We start from the raw sequence: 23543 nt of genomic DNA on the forward strand, positions 1-23543 counted from the left end.
TCACTCATTAACCTGCATGTCTTTGCATCCACAGGAGACCAACACTGATACGGAAAGAGCACATAAACTCTGAGCATTAAAGGCACCTGCACTGATGGGTCTGAGCCCTGAGTCTTATCGTCATGTCAGTTGACGGAGATTGTTGCAATGAAAAACGTTTGATTTTGTTGTGGCTTTTCTAAAAAAAAACTGCAATACAGTTTTATGGCGATTGTTTCTATTAATATTGCGGGATTTGGCAAAAATTGCAACTCTAGTAAAAAAAAAAAAAAATGCAATTTTCTTTTAGACTACTACCTATTTTAGATCTCATCTCTTATTTTCCCCTGAACTTTAAGGGCTCAAAGTTCCAAAATAATTCCTGATTCATAAAAGGGATGTGGCTTTACAAAAGAGTCTGTGACAATAACATAGAATGGAAAGGTTTTGTCTGTAAAAATAGGTGCTCTGAATGCTTTTTGAATAATATTTATTTAACCCATATTGTATTACAACTAAGGGCTGTGTAAAATTTGCTTCAGCTGATTACCAAGAGAAATGTAGGTTATTTTACCATAATGCAAGCGCCTGCACATATTGCAGAAAGTGGTTGAATTTGGATTCATTATTAAAATTGACATTTCCTGGAGGGACTGACTAGTATCTAAATCAGGTCAGATCTGTACGGCCAACTTTTATTAGCTGAGAAGACAGAATCACAGATAAAATACAACTCCAAAAAGACGTACAGTATCTGCAATTTTGCCTGAAATTAAAATCACAGAAATAGCTGACTAAAATTGGACACCTTATACTTTACAAGATACCAGCAACTCTGAGTCATTGATCATCTTAAATTATTGATACAATATTCATGAAAGTTAATCTTGAAGACTCGATCTGGTGTATTTCTCAAGATAAGCCTCACTACTATTGTCAGTTTTTTAAAGATTGTGAGTATAAGATTAAAAAGACTTCGAAGTCGGCATCGAGGGATTTAAACGGTGGTGAGGCGGAGGTTAAGACATCGTGCCGGTCCGAGTGAAGGCTGAAAGAAAGAGTAGGGAGAGAAAGCAATACAGACAGAAGAGGAGGGAGTGAGAGTGAGGCGGAGAGCGAAATGATTACACTGAGATTCAGCCAGAACAAAGCCTGTAATAAAAGTACCCGCATTCTGGAAGCAGTAATAAATACATCCACTGTGTGAGCCCCATCTCCCTCCTTCTCCTTCAGTCCTTGGCTGGTGAAGTGTTCCTCTGATTGGTCATACAGGCTCAGCAGCAGTGAGCTCTGGAGGCCTGCTGACAGGCTGGCAGCCGGAGCCGACGGGAAATTGGGTTTGCTGGGGACCAGAACTGCGAGCTACCCTCCCACTGAGACAGACAGGGAAGTCTAACGCTGTAAAGGTGTCCTCTCGGGAATAACCAAAGTGTCACGCAATACGCACCGGTTTTAACAAGCGGGTACACGCACGCACGCACGCACAGACTGTAGTGGAGATGTTAATGGTCAGTGGTTTTCCTCGATGGCCACTCAGTGGTTTCCTGACGTTGTTTTAAACTCCTGCTGCAGGCGGGCTGAGCCTCCTTAGCCCCCGTGTCCGCTGCTAGGTCATTTTTAATCACACACATACAACCACAACACTCACACACAGCAGATTGGGCCAAAGCCCTTCAGGCAAACCTCTCACCAGCAGGACAATTGTACCTCTTGTAGTAAAATGTGTTGTTTATGTAAGCAGATGTGTGAGCGGAGGAACACAGACAGCCTGATTTGTTCCACTTCATCCTCCTCTTACATTATCCTCATCATTTATTCAGCCTTTCCTCCTCGTCTTTGTTATTTTTGTTTCCGTATTTGTACCGCCCTCTTTCTCATGCCATTGCTTCTCAACACCAGCTTTGAAAACAAAGAAAACAAAACAAAACAAAACAAAAAATCTATTTTCTGTCAGACACCTTCAGTTTTGACAAATGAGTCAACCGATCCAGTAAAGACAAGTGCTCAGCTTACTTTTAAGTTGGCTTTTTTTTTAGTGTGTAAGAGCGCTGTCTTGCTGTCGTAAGTGAAACCAGCGAGTTTATCGTCTACTTGGCAGCGTGGGCTAACTTTCTTGTGCTGGTGAAAGTGGGATAAAAAAGTAAAAGAAAAAAGACCTGATGGATGCAACATCGCAGCTAAGCTAGCATGCTCGCTGCAGACAAAATAAATCACTTGACTAACAGAGTGAGATGGAGAGATAGAGGGCCGGGTGGAGGACAGAGTGGTGCTGTTAGCCAGAGGTGCCAATTGGCCAGGTCAAATATAATTACCACAAATAGAGGACAAACGCACACAGGCGCGTGTGTACACACACACACACGCACACACACACGCACACACACACACACACACACACACACACACGCACACACACACACACACACACACGACCTGCCGTATCTGTCTGCAAGCCATCGCTAAAAAGCTACAAATCACCGGCAGTTAAAAAGGTTTGTAACGAAAAGCACTTCAGCTGCAGATGAGGATGCAAATGTTATTCTACTCTCAGGGTTACAGGGCTCGCAGGAGTCACAAATAGAGATCAATAACAAATGAAAACGGAGCATTAAGGGCACTTAATTGAGTTTTGAGATGGTAACAACTGCACGCGGATTCAAACCAACGCTTGTTTTTGCTGCTGTGAGTTCAACTGCAGGAGTCAGTGCAAACGTGCACACTTACGTACATACATGATGGATCTCTGCAGAAGTAGTCCACCCATTATGCAATCACCAGCTGGATACTTCCTAACAAAGCATATCATTATGATTCGTCTATAAATCATGTCTCACCTTCACTCTGTCATTGTGACGCCCACCACAGTACCGAGAAACACTTCCATGCTCCGCTGTTTACGTGTGGACAGTGAAAATCAGCATGTGTGGCTGCTGATGAGCCTCTGCTTGCTGGAAAACCTTCTGAGAATACTCAGCCGTTACCAGAGTGGGAATGGTGAACGTGGCTGACTGTGAATAGGACGACCTCACACAACGCTGAGGAGTTGAACGGAAATCCATTCAGTTCTTTCAGACGCTAATACAATGACAGGAGGTGGGTGGGGGGGGGGAAGGAGCAGAATATAGCAGGTGGGTCTTTTTCAAGCCCAGAAAAATACAGACAGAGGATGATTCAAAAAGAAAGAGTCAAGCCTGACGAGAGCTGACCTCTGTTTCAGTCAGTTTTGGAGACAGTATGTGGTACTTCTCTGAGTACCTAATTATAAAGCTAATACCTCCAGGGTCTCATGCAGGGTTTTAGTGATGTTTGCAGCCTAAATAGGTACAAGTTGTAGTGACTTTACTCCCCCCCCCCAAAAAAAAAAAAAAAAAAAAAAAAAAAAAATTGCATTAAAATTTGACATTAATGTGTCCATCAAGTCTAGTAGGCCAAAAATCCAGGAACTTTTCCAGCTGTATCTGTTTGGCAACAAGATTTTAGCTCAGCTTCTTCCTTAAACAATGTTTTCCAACTCTACAGCCGTTAGGTTCTCCATAAAATATTTGATGGATGTGATGTCAATTTGATCTTATTTAGCCTCAAAAGATGCTTTGAATTCAGCAGCAGGTGCTAATCTGCTTAAACAGGACAGTTCTAGTCACAACAATGTCCGCTGTCAGTCTTATGGGAGATTCTTCCTTTAGAAATTTCTTCCACTGTCTTAGTACTCAACTCCCTGTTGGCAATACACTAAAGAAAAGCCTGATAATACACTTGTGTATCAGGGCTGGAGCTAGTTAATAGAGAGATTAACAAAGTGTTGGAACACAAGACTCAGCAAAATTGGCATCTGCTTCGTTCAACTAAAAACCTCTTTTCAAACTTCTGTGTCAATATCTTCAAAGAAAATCAGCCTCGCTGGTGAATAACTTATGATATGAGCAGCTACATCTTAAAATTGCACAGGACAGCCTCTCAAACATGAGGATTTGCTGCTTTACTCTGTTTTAAATCACTGTACATCGAATATCTTTAAGTTTTGAACTGTTAACAAGGAATTTTAACACCTGACCTCAAGCTCTGGAAAAATTATGATGGGCGTTATTGACTTATCAAGTCAATAACAAGATATATTCATATTCTCATGCATTAATTCACTGTCCGGCCTTCTTTTTTTTTCTTAATCTCCTGACTCAGTGTTACCCATCATACTTTTTTCTTATTGCTTGAGTCCGACTAAACAAGCTCAGGTGACTGACAGGTCGACGTCTGTTGTATTCTGCAGCTAACTTTGCTTTTGGCTGCTGCGCTTTGCAAAGATCGTAAGTGTGAGTGAGCCGCTAAAGTGAGCAGAATATCACCAATGAGATCAAGGGGGGCCCGTCCAACCTCACCCACTCCTCTCCCCCTCTGGTGCCCTTGGAACCGACTGGTTTTATCCCATTGTGTCTTAAAGAGTCTCTGCTTGTCTTTCTATCAGTAGCTCTCTTGTCTTTTTTCTCTCTTCCTGATCCTCTCTGTGTCTGACTCTCATCTTGCATATCTCACCCACATCCTATTAGATTCCATGGTTATGGTACCTGGTGTGTGAGTGTGTGTGTGTGTGTGTGTGTGTGTGCGTGCGTGTGCGTGTGCGTGTGTGTGTGTGTGTGTGCATGTCTACTCCCGTGTGTCTAGGAGTTTGGATTTAGTCGAAATAGCAAGCTGACTCATCATGCAGCTCGCATATGAGATCTCTTCCAAACACCAACCCACACACAAATCACACCAAGTAGACTGCCTTCCATACACACACATACACAACACACGCATACGCGCACATGCATAGCAGAATAAGCATCAAGTCATTTGTATGCTAAAATGAAGTTGACTTTGAAGGAACGAGGTGGCCAGCGGAGGGTCCTGATTGAGAGCACTGATGAAATACAGAAGGTTCGACAAACAGCCAATGGGCTTTTCCCCCCTCGCTCGCCCTCGAGACTTGAGACTTTCACATAAATAACACCGATGCTGGAGATAGCAGAGATAGCAGAGCAAAAGGCCTCTCACTTTCTCTCTTTCTCGCTGTGTCTTTGTATCTCTTTCACACAAGAACATGCCTGTGGAGAAACTTCTGTGCCAGTGTTCGACACACACTTTTTGTTTATCCTCTGATTCAGACACAAACAAAAGCCAGAACAGTGCTTCTCTGTATTATGCAGAGCTTTCATTACCACAAAAGCACAACAAATTAATTTCCCTCAGCGAGCGCGTACCATCCCAGCCATTTGTCTGCTTCCATACGGACCCTAATGATTATAGGCAAGGTCTCCCGGACATTAATCCTAGTTGAAGACAGATAATTGCCTTCAATAGAGGACCAACCAGGTTCAAATGAATCCACTGCCAAAAAGCATAAAATGAACCATAAAATATACACCATGTATAACGCACAGCTGCTTTCAGGAGGTAAGGACTGCTATCTCTCACGTGCTTTATTGTGTTATTCTTAGTGGGATTTTGGGAAGCTTCCAGACGTCTGAAATCAGTTACACTTTTATGAACCTCGATTGAAAATTCCTTCACACCTTTGTGTGGGAATAATTAGTTTCTTTACACATGCCGTAGTGTAATCGGTCAGCCCTGTATTACACCAGAGTGTGCAGTACGCCTGTCAGTGCACTAGAGGATATCATGTCATCATCACGTTTTGCTTCCCCTAGGCGTGAAAAGTAAACGCAAATGTGAGCAGGGTCCAAAAAGGAGGTCAAGTGACTGCTATCATGTGTGTAACTGTACTTATGTCAAATTACTCATTTCAACACAAACCATGAAGTAGTTTTGATGGAACTTTTGGTGAAATGTGCGTTCAGGCAGCTGAGAAGAGGAAAAATTCCTATTTAGAAAACATCTGACCTCCAAGGGCGTTCACAAACAGGCAACATGAGCAACCCAAGGAACACTGCTCTATTTCTGCTGTCAGAACGTAGAGAAGTGTTAAACCACCTCGTCAGCATCCATATAAACCAACACACAGAGGAAAACAGGAGGAATTGACCATGGAGCTCCATGGAGCTCAGGAGGTCAATATTTTCTGTACGCTACACATTTTGATTTACTATTGTTTTTAACAGGTAACACAGCTAGTAGACCAGGTCTCCAAAGCTAACCTGTAACCTACATTTCTTCCTTTCACCGCAAACGCAGCCATGTCAAGTTATGTCAAACCTACTTCTCGGAGCTCTCACAAAAACCTCCGAATTTCGGAGTGCGATATTCCCACTTCAACAACCATTTAGATGTTTTCTTCCACTTGGAGGTCAGAACTTTCCCACTTCCCAGTTGCACATAAATGCACCATAAGGCATTTTATTTGCCAGTGAAGCAAAACGTGGCACTATCCCACTTTGAGATTTTATTCTGTACTCACGTCTCAGTTTTGTAGGTGGAGCACCTCTCCAGTGGGATCTTCAGGACTCTGTTGTTGAGGCCCACAAACAGTGATCTGTCGCTGTGCAGGATCTGCAGGCTGAGGATTGGTTCCCGCACACCTGGTGGGAGGAGCTCCATCTCCTCCAGGTAACAACCTTGCAGGTTCTTGTTGGGCGTAGCCAGCGCCTTCAGGATGGTGCCATATTCTGATTCAAAAAGAAGGATGAGAAGAAATATCAAGTAAGTTTAAATGGAATTTTTTTGGGGTCATATTTTTGAGTTGTGTAAAAATAAATCTTAGTTTTGGTCTTTTCTCTTGCACTAACCTGTGCTGATGTACATAACATGATAGAGGGTGTCCATGCCCTGAACAATGTCCACGACTAGGTTTGAGAAACGAACGTCATCCTGCATGACGAGCGGATCCACAGACTCCGGCTGGACCACGTCGTTCATCAGGTAAAGCCGCTGAGCGTCCTGCAAGCTGCGCTCAGTCAAACCCTCGTTGGGGCCCTCGTCATCTATAGTACCACACTGCAGAGGAAAGGCGTTGGAAGGGGCGGCAGACAGAGGGGTAGGGTGTTAGAAAGAGGAAGAGAAAATGTGAGATGGACAAAAGAGAATAAAATACACAGAGAAAAGGCAAGGAAAACACAACAATGGAGAACATACACCAGTCTTTGTAATTTCTAAATCAATACACAGCATGTGGCAAGAGAAAGAGAGAGCGGGAGACAGCGAGAGAGAGGATCCAAAAAGTCCAAAAAAAGGCCAACATTAGGGTTTTACTGACTAAAAGTGTAATTTAAAGAACTCATTGGAGTGACATGGCCTGCGGGTGAGAACTGACTGAAAACACATGTTACAGGAAAACAAAGTCATTTTCACTGGAGTTTCAATGAGATGTATTTGACAGTATTGGGAATGATTTTCATTTGGCTTTGTTCTGAACTGGATCATCTTTTTGCTGTAGACGGTCGTGATTGCGGAAACTGGCAGGCTTTCTTTCAATTTCAGGGAAGCTTTTTTGCGGAAAAATTGCAGGAATAAAAAAAAAAAAAGGAAAAAACTGTAACATGTTGCTCTGATTAGTTTTATTTATATTAGACTTGGGATGGCAAGATTACAAATTTCTGGAGGGACTGGACTGTGGAGTTGCTTCTTATCCAAATTAATGATCTAAGGAAAGACGGTCTTGTACATTGCAAAGACAATAGTGGAATTTTGGGTTACATCACAAAAATGACTTGAGACCTAATTGTTGCTTCTCTGTTTTTTAAAGTACAGACACAATTTTTTGGAAATCTTTTTTTGTCATAGTTAAGGTGTAATCACATTGAGACTGTGTAGATAAACTAACCTGGAAGTTGTGGACGGGGTTGGGCGTGGGAAGCCAGGTGGAGCGGGGGTTCTCCTGGGAGCGGAAGGGCCCGTTGAAGGCCTGCGTGATGGCGCTCAGGTTGAAGGCACACACTGCGGATGCTGCAATGCTGTTGCTTTATAGAGAAAAGTACGGGGGAGGAGAAGATAGGAGGGAGCGGGAGGAAAATATATTATTTCAACAATGATATTCATAATAGTTTATATGTTGGCAGTAAATGAAGGCCTATCAGAAATCAGCAGCATTCAGCTGTGTATGAACGCCGTTCTCCAATGGGTTCTATCCTCTTAATGGAAGTCCTATCGTTTCTACTTGCACTGAACAGCTGCTCCGTGTCTGGCTTCATTTGGCTGCAGGCTAAGCTATGCTATCAGTGTTGCACAGTGAATGGGGACAGTATTAAGCTGAGGATATGGGAGGCGGTTGCACAGATAATGTGAACACACACACACACACACACACACACACACACACACACACACACACACACACACACACACACACACACACACACACACACCTCACAGGTGTAACATACGAGTGTAAACCCTGATTACACTGGCAGCGTGAGTAAAGTTATTATTGTGATGCTCTTTAGCAATAATGTGCTGCAGGGTGATTAGTTTCTTAACTGCCTCATACTGCTCACTGCTTCCCCACCCCCGTCTTCATATACACACAGCACAACACTGAGGCATTTTACAACATAGTGAACAGCCTGATGCCTTGGCAGGGGCTTGTGGGAAGCTGATAAACAACCAGTTAGAAGATATGAGTGATAACATTATGGGGAATGACTGAGACAGAAACGGAGACTTAAACCATGTCTACTTAGTAGCTTCTTAGCACTTGTTAAAGGCCTAACAAGTGCTGGAGTGTAAAAAATATGCTTTGGGTCATGTTTACTGGCTTATACAGGATGAAAGCCATGACTGCACCTATGTAGACCATCTCAGCTGCAGCGAAGGACGACTGAGAAGACACTCCATCAGACAACAGACTTTTAAACTGACTTCATGGAGCTTTTTGAACTGTTTGGGCACCTTGTGTGTGGTATAAATCATTAAGGACTAGTGCAGCGTTGCGGTTAACAACCCTTAGGTTTCTTTTGCATATTTTTCATTCTCTTTATTTTTATTTTCTCATGGCATATTCACAAATCTCTTGGCCAGGCAAGACGTACTGTATCATATATTTACCATTACTGGATTTAAAACTACAGTTAAAGGCTACCCAGACGGGTCTTCAGTTGAAAGATCACTATAAATGTTTTGGGACAGGTTTTGTCAGCAAATGTCTGTAAATAAGTGATTAAGGGAGAGTGTTGGTGTTTTCAAGACCAATGCCGGTGAGACACTCTGGGCCTCGGTAATGTCATAAAATGTATATAACGAAAACATACATTTAAATTTCATGGATTTTGTCACATGTACTGTTTTTCTATTACTTGTTGCCTCCTATCATAATTAATGTGGTAGATTTTGGCAATACAGATTGTGTTATGCTTCAGGCAGTCCAATCAGGAGGTGTGATGTTTGTATGGAGGCAGGGAGATAGCTGTTCACAGCACCTGAGCCCCGTACTGTATTATGCCTCAAATTTTCCATTCTGCTGAAAATCCTAATGCTCGATGCAGCTGTCAGCAGTTTCTGTTTCCACTGTAACCATGGATGTACAGATAATCAATTAATTTAAAACAGAAGAGAAAGTAAACATTTGTTTTTTATGAAACAGGATCTCAAGTTACAAGAAATATCCTTTGTATGATTTTAAATCAGAGCAGAATAATAAAAGTTGCATCCCAATCACAGACTGTGTACAAAACTGGATGTAAGGTCAACGTCTGAAAGTTAGGCTGATCCAGAGGTGCCATGAATTGCAGTGGTTGGCTCCAAAAAGCCTCTGGCTCCATAGACTGAAACTCAACTTATTTCATGAAATACAAGTCATAATAGTGTCATTAGCTTAAGTCTCCCCGTATTCGTTTTCTGGTGGTCCGTCTGAAAATAATCCCATCATTAATTAAACATTAGGCCTTAAATAAGCAGTTTGTTTGGGGGCTTATCTTTTTGATTGACAGGCCTGTGGTGCTTTCACCTATTTGCTATAGGTGGGCAGGATGTAGTGTCCTTGGGTTCCCAATCCGATCAAATTAGATTCACCCCACGCTCCTCCCCAACTCGTCCAGATATGGTCACTTCTGGCTCCAAAAAACCAAGATGGCGACAAACAAAATGCCAAAATCAAGGCTTCATACCGTCAGTTCACAAACCAATTGATGATGTCACTGGAGACTTCCGCTTGATCCTGACCTGGAGTAGGCAGTTAAGATAATCTAAAATCAATCTTAGTTTTATCTTTAACACAATTTAAAGAGAAAACTTTCCCTGGCACATTTTAAGCGATCTCAGCAGTATGTGTATCACTGAGCAGAAAGAGAGTGGTTTATGGCACTAAATGTCTTAATCAGAAGTCTTGAATGCTTAAAACCCCATTTTAAAGGAAATTCAAAATTAAGGTTAAATCATTACTTTTCTACTTATTGCTGCTTGTCCTCTGCTGGGCATCATTTTTACCTCAAAAATGTTTCAAAGCCCACTTGAGAGATCTGTGATTTGTTGGCTTTTGTTTTGAACAGCACTTGGTCAGAGATCCAGTTCAGGCCTTTAAAATAACTAATGTGTTCTGTCATTACTGCAGGGTGGCAAAAAGCTCAACGGCTCCAAATGAGTTCTGGCTAAACATCGGGGGGGGGAAGCCAAACAGGTGGCTCATTGACTGAGTCACTGAGGAAAAACCGCCTCCAGACTTCAGTAAAAGGACTTTTTTCTCGATGGCTCTGGTGGAGACATGAGTGGCAGGGCGGCATAGACAAAGTGAGCGAAGCAGACTGAGTGCTGTGGTGAGTCGGCATTAAGCAAAGCCCGACTGGAGGAAAACCACAAGGCAAATGAGCTGCAATCATTGAGGGGCAGCCACAACAGTTTACACATCCACACACACAAACACATAGTTTGACATAATAGGAAGTTAAACTGCGGGCTTGTGGTCATACTGGAGCTACAGCTGGCCTACTCTTTGAGAACTCTACTCTCTGACGGAGGATTGTGTCACTTAATGCCAAGAGAGCAGAGCAAAAGGGTGCACTGGAAGGAGTCTGTTGCACTAATGGATGCAACCCCATATGTTTTGACGCTGCTTAAAAGGCTGAGAAAGTGATTGAGAAGCTGTTTGACATCTGCTATGCTGTTTGCTGCCGCTATCTGAGGCCCAGCACCACGATGATTACTGTCATTATGAGTGAAGTTCCTTCTTCAAGTGATTCATCTTGTCCCAACAGCCTGATCCTGTCACTGGGTGTCCTCTCAGGCACGTCTCTATTTCCTGTCCTGTTTTACAGCATTCGTCCCCGTTTACCGCTCTGTCGATCGCTCCGTTTCTCTTTTTCTGTGCTGTGAACTAATTTGTTCAAACCCTTTTATCAAATCTTCATAATTCTTGTCGCTGTGGATTTCTTACTGTGTGCTTCCGCTGTGGACACTGCCAGTGTCTCTTAAGTGGAGATGGAAGGAGAAGGAGAGAGAGAGAGAGAGAAAGAGAAAGAGAGAAAAAGAGAAAGAGAGAGGGGGAAGGACAGAAAGAAAGATCAGCAGCCTCTCAGGAGTCTCTGTCTCTGTTTCATGTTGTGTTTCTTACTCTCGCTGATATAGCTCTCCCTGACCCTGTTTCTACTTTCTTACCAGAGATCAATTGTGTACAGAGATGTCCCCAGATTGTTTCATGTTCTCCAAAAAGCTTTCAGTTTGTGATCAAAGTAATCAGTTACATTTACAGTGGTAATTAACTTGATGTATTTTAACATATTAGCAATATGTTCTATACTTAGTGATTTCCAGGCCTTTTTGTATTTCATTGACCTATTTTAATAGATAAAACTGTGCAGTGACTGATAAGCCCTTAAAATGAGAGACCTGAGTAAAACATTTCAATAATACTGAATCAGAAATGTATATATATTTATATATATATATATATTATTTTTTTGGGTACATCTAGGTGCTATACATACACTGTGAAAGTGTCAAAATGCTCAGTTCACAGAGAAATGCTCACAGCGTGTACTCAGCAATTGTGCCTTTTGGACTTTGTAAGTTTGTGACATCACAAACTTATGCTAATGTAAAATGTAAGCCCCACTGTCCAAACCTATATGTGGACGGAAAACAAAAGCGGTCATACTGTAGTGCTGCTAGCAAGCTACAAGACCAAAGAAAACCTGTGTGTGCGTCACTCACAAAAGAGCCAATCAGAAGAGAGGGTCATTGATAACAATGTGCCTTGAAGACACAGACACATAACAGACTGTTATGGAGCTCCAAAGAGAATATTAAAAGAAAAACTGTAATAAACTATATTGGGGTAGTTTTTGGTACTAAAAAACACAAACATATCCTCTTAGTGGCAGTCAAGACTGCGAATAAAACATTTGAAAAGTGTAAATGGGACCTTTAAAATGACAAAGTATACTTTGCTGCTATACTTTACGCTGTGGTATTGTTAGCATTACATATAGAAAAAGGCTGGTGGTACTCAACATCTTTCTTATTGCCAGCAAATCACCTGAAAAGACGCAAATCAACACTGAATTGATCACATTAACAAGCACTGTCTGTGTATCTACAGCCTGTTATATCTTATTTCTCTGTGCCACATGGAGCAAAACCATTCCTTTAATACTATCAACACACACACTGAAATTCATTTTCACTCCACTTCCACATTCAGTAAATAGTCCTGCTGCCAGAAATAGTCATTAGAGCCACCAAAGTGAATTAATTCACAGCTGAAAATATTCCCCAACGAAACCGCTGTTTACTGCTGTTGGAGTAAAAACTGCAGAGCCAGCTGTTTCAAGAAGTTAAAGAGGAAACTGTATTAACATATTGTTGGATGTCATGTTTTTACGAGATTTGTTGACACTAAGAAAGACACATAATAACGGCTGCCTTATTCTGTAAGTAAAAGAAGGGAAAATTTAATTTATCAGAGTCAGCTGACCACGCAGGACACATTTCTGCAGACGCCAGGGCAGTTTTCCACATAAACCAGTTGGATGCGGAGCTCAGCTCAGCCCATAAAAAAAGAGATAAAGTAATGAACTCCTCACTCAGCCCGGCTCCGTGGCTCTCTGCAAGCCATAATCAGCGAAGATCAGTGCACCAGTGAGTCTGTCTGGTAAACACATGTGGCTGATATAAATCTCACCTGATAACCTTATCTCTTTAGGCTGGATGCTGGTATAGATGCACAGTTTTAACCAGATATCTGGAGGTTTCTGCTCATGATCTTCCTTGTTGGCTCTTAAATTAAATTTCTGTTGCTTTTGATATCCTGATTGCTTACGTTATGTTATTATTATTCAGTGGTTTTCTTTGCAAAAGGCCCTTGTATTCTCGTATCTATCTAAAATAAAAAAAATTCATTGATTTCTCCTCTGTTCTTTCGAATCATTTAATACATCTGATTCTATTTTTAACCAAGTTGAAAAGGTCTTTAGTCAACATTCATTTTTTAACTTGCTATACAAAGTATATAAACTGAATAAATAAAACATTTTGCGTGCATTGTTTACACACAACCATGCGGAGGGAGTACAGTGGAGTCCAGCTGAATCCCAGGTTTTTCGTGAATGTGCCTAACCTCGTTTTATGTGGAAAAGAAGGAGCAGCTAAAACCACATTAAGGCCAATGTTTCAACCCCAGTGAATACCTGCATCGCAGCAGAAAAGAGGAAAAAGGGCCCACTCAGCAGAGCTACATGGCTGCAGGGACCGGGCTGCCAGGATTATCCATACATATTTTTATACTGCACAACAATATGCCAGCAAAAAAGCAACAGCTTTGGCCCAAAACAGTCACATTCAGAGGCAGACTGAGTCAGCAACACCTACACTAAACAATAAAGTAACACCAGAGGTTCAGTAGGTTTGCATAAATATCCAGGTGTTAGACTGGAGCTAAATGCAGGGACTGTAATGCCATTGTTAACTGTTTCAGAGGCAGAAACAAGTGTTATTTATTTAGTCAAAGCTTGACTTGACCTATTTTTTACTATATCTTTACTCAAATAGGACAAAAACTGAGGGAAACCAAAGAAATATTAAATAGTGGATTCAGTTTAAAGGATGTGTGAAACACACGCAGCAGCTTCTGTACAGCTGTATTCAGATCAGACTTGTTGTTCAACTGGAGGTTTGCTGTTCATTTCAAGGTAGATTTGATGTCGGTGATATGACGGCAGGAGAACATTGTGTGAAATCAAAAATATTGTATATTTGTATGGCTTGTTTCACTTGGCTGCCCAGCATAACATTTATCCCACACCTCAGATCTGATCTCACTCGAAGTCAGTCACATTATTTCCATTGATGGGAAGGATTTCAGGATCCCTGGTGTTCTGTGTCAGGTCGCACGTACACTGTGTAAAGCATGTATCAGTGAGTTTGAAATATATTAAAGGTTTGATGATAGGCCTACTGAGTGCCCATAAGGCTCCTTTTTAGGGGTACAGGTAATAATTATTCAGCCTGATAATCAAACTAAATTGCCATTTAATGTGATTATTTATTTTCAAGGTCCAAGTAGCTAACATTTGCGAGGAACAATAGAAAATACTTCTATCAGATGTCATTGTAGGATAGTAAAACAACTGTGGATACCAACTGTCCCCACTGTCCGATTAGAGATGCGTCCAACAATTTGTTTGACTCGACGTTCCCACTCATCCTATCTCTCTTGTGTGAGTGTGGCATTTAGGAGCAGGTACAAACACTTTTGCCTTCATGAAGTGCGAACCAGCTCTCATTTAGCATAACCTCAACCTTAAAGTAACATTTACAGCTGCATCAATCTCACACACACTTGGATAGAAAGATGGCGTCCCCCGAGAAGCTGAGATAAGTCTGTTTTTTTCCTGCCCGGAGAAAAGAAACATTAGGAAAGAACAGAATAACAGAATATCCATCCATTCAATATCTATACCCACTTTATTCTGCACAGGACCGTGGAGGGACTGGAGATTATACATTCTGGACAGATCGCCAGTTATTCACAGGGCCAACACAGAAAGACAGCCATTCATGCTCATATTCCAATTAACCTTGCAAACAAGTCTTTGGATTGTAGAAAGCCAGAGTCCCTGGAGAAAACCCATGTAGGTACAGGGAGAACATGCAAACTCCACACAGACAGGCCTGAGCTGACTTGGTCGCTGCACCTACATGCCACACCCAACAGCATTCAATAATTTAGACACATGGAACAAGTGGAGTAGTTATTTTCCTAAATATTTCCTGAATTTCTTTCCCACTTATCAACTGAAAATTCCCTTCCCGCAGTTTCAAGAGTCAAAAAACCCAAAGATAATGAATTTACAGTCGTCTACTACAATGATAGGAAGCAGATCGTTTCATTCAGGACGATAGAAACGTCAAATCATTGGCAGTTTTTTCTCATAAACAGCTTAACCGATAAATCACATATAATTGTGTAATAATCAATTAATGGGCCATTTGTTTCAGCACTCCTTATCCCACCAGTGAGCTCTCAGACACGAGACCCTCCAAGAACCAGTGAAGTGGAGGGGCCAGTGGAGTCACCTGGAAATAGATAAGGAGGCTCATAATTAGTTAGTAATGGCAGGTTAGACACCTCAGCAGGAGAATCTTAGTGCTGCGCTGAGCCCACGACAGAAGGACCCTGCCAATAAGGACCCTGAGTTAATTAAAAGACCTGGCGCTGCTCCGAGGTCTTAAGTGCCCTCATTCTGATGGAATGCTAAAATGTTCCTTACATAGCGCCTCGACAGGCTCTGCTGACTGCTGCATGGCACAGTCCATTTTTTTTTTACTTCCATTCTCATCATTTAAAGTAGGGCTGAGTTGACTATTCATGTTATTGATGTTTTCAACTGATAAAAGGGCATTCTTCCAAATTTACATTTCAAAATAAGTTTTCTATTCATCAGAAGTACTTGTGAAGAGAGTTGTATAATATCTTCTGTGGAAATCAGTCAGAAAAAAACCCCCAAATGATGTCGTAATGGTGTCATCAGAGTTATTTGGGCTTCCACGTAGAAAGCAAGCCTGCAGGAGACTTTTCACAGGAGGTGTTACTTCCATGGTGTTAAGGCGCTTGTATCATTTGTGATGAAACTCGTGTTTTTTTTTAACCGATACCACCGTCCACAAAAGACACACAACGAATCACGTAAGTGTAAAACCACAACTGGAAATGCATCTTTATGCTAATTTGTGTAATTTGAAGGTGATCGAGACTCAGCACTGTCCCTGAATGCATACAATACATCCATCAGTCCACGAGACGATGCTGTGTTAGTGTCATATTTCTGACTCCCTTAGATCCTAAATAAAAAGTAAGTTGTCTTAGGTTTAGGCACCAAAAAACACAGTTAGGGTGAGGGAAAAAAAATCTTGGTTTGGGTTCAAATAAATCATTTTACATAATGTCATGTATACTGAGATAGTTAGAGTACATTATAAAAGTTAAATTAATTTGATATTTTAAGCACCTTACTCACATTACCTAAAATAAATCCAGGTTGAGTTTTTCTTTCTCAGACTCAAACATCGATGTTCCAGGTGGAAATCCTGAGTTTGTTCTGTACATCCACCTCCAACGTCATCCCTCTGTGTACTGTATCACTTTTTGTACTTACTTTAACCACCTGGTCATAAATGTGTTTACTTTGGAGGCAAAACGTGACCGTGATACGGTCACCCTCTGACAGATGTATCACATGTTTTGACGTGATACTGTGCTGCCTGTAAAGACACTGAGGTAGGACCAGCTGCTGCAGCTCTGTTAACGTGCAGCTTACACTATTTGCGCTGTATAAATAAAACATGAGGACAGCTACTTTTTATATATGGTTTTTACAAGTCCTTTAACTTTAACAAAACATTTTGAAAATAGTTAAAAAGGCAACTGAATGAGGAAATTACTTTTTTAAACCACCCCAAAAATATTACATTTAAAGTAAAATAATACAGAGAGCTCAAACTATTCTGAAACTGGAAACAAAACAAGTTTGACATTTTTGTTTGATAGATGACATTAAAGGCTCCATTGATTTATACAAAATTGTAGTTTTGCTTGTCAGTAGTTGAAAACAATAAACAAATGCCATCTCCATCATTTACATGCCATCATATGACACACCGGGAGGGCCACCAAAAGAGCGAGGAGGTCACTTTACAGTATTGAGAGCAGACCGAGTAGCTAAGTGCTCAGCTCCAGCTCTTCCTGTTCTGTCTTACAGGCCCTAACTCCTGGGAGCAGCTGTGAGCCTGTTCAATTTAGGCCAGACAGATGGAGACAGTGTTTGTGGTGATTGCATTAACATATCCAACCCCAGTGAGGGAAGCAGTTTTGGAGAGAGGACCGGCGAGTCCCTTCAGAAAGGACGGAGGAGACAATGGAGGAAAGACAAAAGCTTGGAGCTCAGCGATTTTTCTAATTACGTCCTCTCATTTCCCTCCTCTTCCTGCGTGTCCTTCTCTCCCTCCCTCTCTTTCTGTCTGTCTGTCTGTCTGTCTGTCCACTTGGCTTTTCATCGTCTTTGTCTTTTGTACCTCTACCATTCCCCGCTCTCTTTCTGTCTGTCACTAAAAATGGCTGCAGGCTGATGGGAAGCAGTCACGTCGTGTCAAATACTGGCAGCTTAACAGGTGAGAAAGCAGAAGGTGAGAGGCAGGATTCGACTTCTCCCCTGACAGAACACAGAATACATCTGAATACCAAATGACACACACACACACACACACACACACACACACACACACACACACACACACACAACTCTAACACTCAATTTGAGTCACTCATCACTGGTGTCTTCAGATTGGACTTGCCAAATTCAAAAGTACTTGAAATTTTCATTATATTTTTTTGTCTCTCTGGACAACTCATTTCATCAATCATGAGTCACATGCATGTTTGGCGACCTACCCAAATGTTTGCAGTGAGTTTTATCTGTATTTATATATTTATTTATTTTTTATTCTGTAGGGAATAATAAAGGGCAAAAGAAAGAAATATAACACCTGAACCAAACCATGCAAGATTAATGAACAGATATGTGAATTCACAGACTGCAATTTATATCTTAACTAGCTGTCCAGAGTACATGACACCATCTGGCATGAACAATTTTGTTTGTCATGTGTGCCACAGAATCAGTGGAATTGAAATGTCAGGTGGGCCATCTGTAACTGCTCTGTTATCAGTTTTCTCAAACTCTGGGAAAGACAGAGAATAAGATAGCAAAAAAGTGAAAACTCCAAGTGATTTACCACTTCTAAAAACTTTTCTTGCTGTACTCCTACCTCCAGTGCCACAGGCTCCAGCGTTCATTACACTGTACAGCACAAAAGAGCAGTGGTAGAACGAATACCATAAGTACTGTTGGTTTTCAGAGCCTCAGTAGAATGAGAGCAAAAAAAAAAATCCTAAAGGTGGCACTCAAGTAAAGGCCAGGGGATGAAAATTTGCCGGGTTGCTCCTCTTGAAAGCAGGAATGTGTTTTGCTATTTAATGGCATATATTTTTTTAATGTGAAGTCGATATCTTATTATGGGGAAAAGTCAGTGTCCAGAATTCTTCTTGTGAGGGGCATGAATGCGCACGGAAAAGGTCATCACACTCAATTAGATGTGGAAACTGTAGCTTGCAGGTGGCATTAAACGAAAAGTCAAGGCTATTGTTGCAGAGAATGCTTTTTTAGGATACTTGGTCACAGGGTAAAGAGGGGGTAGAGGGGAAATTAAGTCTCGATGGTGATGACCTAATGAGCTTGTGAATGTTTGCTCAGATTTCTACCCACAATATGTTTCTTGAAGTGTTTTTTTCTGGATGGCGGTTCTTGGAGGTAGTTGAGCAAAAATGTGATGCGATTACACTTTCACTGAACATAAAAGGCATAACAGGATCTCTAATGTACACACACTTAGGTTGTCAGTGTTTCCTCTCGGTAATGAAGTGTGTGACACTCCCACCTGGAGCAATCAAGCACCAGCGAGAGTGTGAGTCACTCTGTGTATCCAGCTCGGCTGAGAGCTGCATGCAGCCACACTGATCATTAGCAGCAGCGGGGAGGCTCCAAACTTTAGTGTCTCTTTCTCTGTATAGGCAGGAAAATGTCGGAGTAACAGACCTTATGAAGTGATAAAATCTGAGGGCTACGTGAAAAGAAGTTGAAGTGTGTGTGTGTGTGTGTGTGTGTGTGTGTGTGTGTGTGTGTGTTCGCCTATTAATATTCTTGTTGGTACTGAAAAGGCTCTTCAGCACAGCTGCTGCTTGATTCGGTGGAGCTGTTCATCTATTCTATTCAACAGTGAGGGCGATGATGAGGAGCAGTGCCTGGATAAGTATTACATTACAGTAATTTTACTTGTAGTAATGTCTGCATGAAGTAGACTATGGACGGTAAAGTAGTGTTTTGTTATTTTTTTTGTTCCATAGTGTCAAAGAAGTCTGACTGAAAGTTTGTATATGTGATACAATGTATGTTAAGTCATTCTTTCTGTCACTTTAAATACACATCAGAGGTCAGATAAAGAGGACACGGAGCCCTTGGACATAGACGAGGTCCTTTTGAATCCCTTTGTGGTCAGTCTGTGTCTCTTTGGTGCCTTTTTGTGCCTCTTTGGGTTTGTTTTGCATCTTTTAACTGGGTTCTGTGACTTTCCAACAAGGAATATTGAGTCATTTCACACACAGGCTCTGGTCCAGAGGCCCCTTGAAGCTCCAGGGTCCTGGGGCTATGCCCAGGAAGCCCACGTAATCCTCCATCCCCGAACAGAGGCTGAATAGCAGCCTCCAGATGAGCTAATCTGAAAGTACACCCACCCTCATTCCTACATTTGTTTTCATCTTGGACGCACGCTGAGATAATTTAGATGATAAATGTCAGAGGAGTTTTAAATGTTTTATTCTTGCTGGAAGAATTTCTTTATCAATTTTTTTTCCTTAAATTATAATTTTAGCAAGAATAGGCACTTCATCAGGTTACCACGTCTGTTTATTGTGATTAATTAACTCAGCTAAGACCTTTAAGAAAGTATGCAAATGAAAATTTTGCAACTGAAAAAGAAACGAGGGATAGTAAAGTTGCTGCTCCCAATAAAAGTAATAATCAAGGTTACAGAAGAACATTGGAAATAAGTGATAAGTAATGAACAACACAACTCGTGTGTATACCCAACACCAGAGTAAAGTCACACCTGGAAAAGCTGTTAATATGACAAGATAACTGGATCAACTTTTTAGCTGCAGCTGTTTCTTCTCCACTTGGTTTACATGCGAAAAAGGCACTTCACACTTAAATTGGTTGTAGAAATTGTTAAGAATAGGTGCGACTATAGAGGGGTACAAAGCTGGTTCAACTTAATCAAACTGCAGAGCTTTATTCAACAGGTGAAGCTCTCGACACAGACGCTCCCTAAATGTCAAACCTCAGTGCTGCAGTATCTTACTCATGTTACCTAAAAAACACTTTTTTCCAAGAGCTGTGACCTCTGTTTATCCCACCATTATAAATGTCTAAAAAAAAGATTGCTGATACCTCCTTTTCCATCATATTGCCCATTAGACTGGTATGCCGCTGCTAAGTCACTTTATACAATTTTTTAAACACTTGACACTCTTTTTTAATCTGTTATGTATTAGCGTAGCAACATCTCTACTTTTTAAGGACACTCTGAAGTTTTAATGTGGATGGATCCGTGATGACATTGTCTTACAAGACCTATATTCAGCGTCGGGGAGGGGGCATTGTCTGTACTAAACAAGAACAAACTTGACAGGGTTGTTAAACTGGATGGAAAGATAACTGGGGACCAATGTGCAGTATTACATGACAGACCGGTACACCATGACCTTAGCTCACAAGATCATAGCAGACCCTCAATGGTCTGAATACACACTCCTGTCTTAAAGGCGAAGGTACAGCATGCCCAGTATGAGGACAAAAAGAGGCATCACAGCCTTTGTTGCACGCAGCATTTAGCTGCCTAACAAGCTCAGATCAGAGGGTTGAGATTGGCACTCTGTTGCACTTCACACTTTATGTCCTTTTATCGATTTCCCAAATGATGCTTTTATTATGTCCTTTATGTTGTTTGATGACGATTTTTATCTTATGATATCATGTATTTGGTGTTGTCGTGTGGTTGTTGTTGATGCTCTTGTGCAAAGCAAATTCCCCTTTGGGGTAATGAAGGTTTTCATTCATTCATTCATTCATTTCATTCCTCTTACTGCATTTATGTATTATTTTGCTCTCTTCTATCCGCCTTAATTTGTCATTTTTATGTATGACCTTTTACGTTGCATACTTTTTGTTACAATCACAATAAGTACAATCACAATAAATATCCATTCTATTCTATTTTCATTCTACACACACATGTCAATAGCTGCTGTGAAACAACTTGAGCTCACTCACACATTGGTGGTGAAGATGCCGTAGATGAGGTCCTGCTCGGGCAGGTAGAAGGTGCTCTGCAGCTCGTTGTAGTAGAAGGGGATCTCTCCGGAGCGCGAGCAGTTGAGCCTCGCCTTCATGAACGTTGTCCAGGTGTCCTCCAGGAGAAATCGTCCGCCGATGTCGTTCTTGCAGACTCGGGCCACGCGGGAATAGACCGTCTTGCCACAGTCGTGCTCCACTGCGTTCTCCCTCAGGAAAAAGAAGGTGAAGAGGCCGATGTCGTAGGCTGAGATGAAGTGGGGCTCTACAAGGAGGAGGAAAGAGGGTGGAGGGAGGGCGAGAGAAGATCATTATGTTGACTCTGGGGAAACAGAAATATTTGCAACATTTATCTTGTAGATGTTGCTGCTTTGACCTCTGTACTCCTTATTATTGACTGCAATAGCATCTGCTACTGTTACATTCCCGGTTAAGATGGTCTGGAAAAGAGCCTCAATGTCAAACGTGTTAATGAAAAGCAAAGCAGCAGAGGTAGAAGAAGAAGATAAAAAATGGTTACTAATAAATCTGTCTGATGTTTTGATGGTAAATCTATGGAGCTTTGTCTGTTTAACTGGATGCCCATGCTACTTTTATTGCCCTAGGTGACACAGCAAATGATTAATGGCCCTCCCTGCTGGCTGGGTTATCAGGTAAAGGAGACTGAACAACAGGGATGTTACTGTCATCCTTTGTAAACACATGACTCAATGCAGAGGAGCCAGTGTACATCTGTGTGAGTTTGAAATCTTTTAGGCTGAGCATACCCAACGTTATCAATCTGTCCTGCTGTGATCAGATCACATGTCTTTTCCCACCTGGCATTGTCATGGGTCTCAAATGACCACGGAAGATCAGAGCTCACTCTATATGCAAATGAGTACATACATCACAAATGGGACACATATTTGCTCACTGAGCCTCATTTCAATGCTTCATCTATAGAAATATAGGACATATTTCAAATTAGTAGATGTCTACATACAGTTCAGGGAGTTTGTAATTCACAACCTGAACTGTCAGGACCCGACTGGTCAGATTACTAAATTGTTCGCGTTGAATTACTCTACTGTGGATAAATGAACTGCGTGAGGGGGCGGTGGCTCTCCCACAGCTATGGGTCTGATGTGTGTCGGGAATGATTTTACAAAAACTAAAAGGAAAAAAAAGAAGAAAAACTCAGAGGAGGCTTTGGTGAAAAAAGCATAGTGCAGCTTGTATTTTAAATCGCTAAACAGCTGCTCTAAAGGCGCGAGTTTGTCTGTAAATCTTTTCTGCTTTCTGTACAGTTCAGCTGTGCTCAGCAGAATCACACAGGAGATTACAAAAACAGTAAGAGCAGAGCAGGCAGAGATTTTCAGGTGAAAGATTCACACCTTTACTTTTAAGTGACCACTTGTAATCATTCACGCCAGGACACATGAGATCGGATCTTGATGCCATGTTTGCGCAGCTTGAAATGCCTTAAATGATCAGTTCAACATTATTCCTTTTTTTTTTAAGCCATGTCGATAGTTTTGGCTTTATGTATAGGGATGTTGAAATATTTGTATCAGACAGATGTGAAGGCACCTCAAGACAATCGATGAGTTGAATTTTCTTGAAGGTGCTCACAGCATTTAGAAAATACATCTGAAAATCTCAAAAGCAGTATGTAGAGAAAACAATGATAATTTTCACTACCTCTGGGTTAGCAAAACAAATGCATTGTTACAAACAAAGCCGTTTTTAGTCATCATGAAAACATGAGATCTTGGAGATGTGTTGTTTTCACAGGAGACGTACAGAGTGGGCTTTGCCGAGTGTGTTACTGCCAGCAAACATGTCTGCTGTTGGAAAGTACTTGAGAAAGACCCTGAATTCATCTTGTGACACGTCTGACTTTTAAGATGCAGATTGAAACTGAAAAATATTTAAAAAAAGAAACACCCACGCTGACTGTTTTGACACTGAGGTGATAGTGGCTTCATCCTGCTGAAGATGTGTTTTTCTGCTGCGGTATTTTCCTCTTTTAGACAAGTACTGCTCACATGCAGGAGCGGTGAAACAGAGAAAACAATCCTCTGCTTGCTGTCACCTCGGTTTTCCACTGGGACCCATTTATCGAAAGTGATATCGTACTCTCACGCACGAGCACGAACACGAGCACGAACACGAACACGAGCACGAGCACGAGCACGAACACGAACACGAACACAAAAAGGAAAGAATATCACCCTTAATTCGCACATATACATGCAAACCCCT

At 41.5% G+C, this 23543-nt stretch overlaps 1 protein-coding gene across 6 annotated transcripts in view; it reads right to left on the reverse strand.

The window, feature by feature from the left end:
• sema5ba (sema domain, seven thrombospondin repeats (type 1 and type 1-like), transmembrane domain (TM) and short cytoplasmic domain, (semaphorin) 5Ba) overlaps window positions 1–23543 on the reverse strand; it is a 177008-nt gene that overhangs the window by 31257 nt on the left and 122208 nt on the right. For all 6 annotated transcript variants that reach the window (XR_011178488.1, XM_069155010.1, XM_069155012.1 and 3 more), the window contains 4 exons: window positions 21276–21561; window positions 7730–7865; window positions 6696–6903; window positions 6368–6575 (listed from right to left, as the gene is read on the reverse strand). Coding sequence is in view for 5 of the 6 variants with exons in the window: in XM_069155010.1 (XP_069011111.1) it covers window positions 6368–6575; window positions 6696–6903; window positions 7730–7865; window positions 21276–21561 (838 nt within the window). In the remaining variant the exon portion in view is untranslated. The remainder of the gene's footprint in view (window positions 1–6367; window positions 6576–6695; window positions 6904–7729; window positions 7866–21275; window positions 21562–23543) is intronic.

The sequence above is a fragment of the Embiotoca jacksoni genome, unplaced genomic scaffold, assembly GCF_022577435.1.
Source record: "Embiotoca jacksoni isolate LCO1_2020_lvr unplaced genomic scaffold, fEmbJac1.0.p SCAF_2, whole genome shotgun sequence".
Taxonomy (NCBI): domain Eukaryota; kingdom Metazoa; phylum Chordata; class Actinopteri; family Embiotocidae; genus Embiotoca; species Embiotoca jacksoni.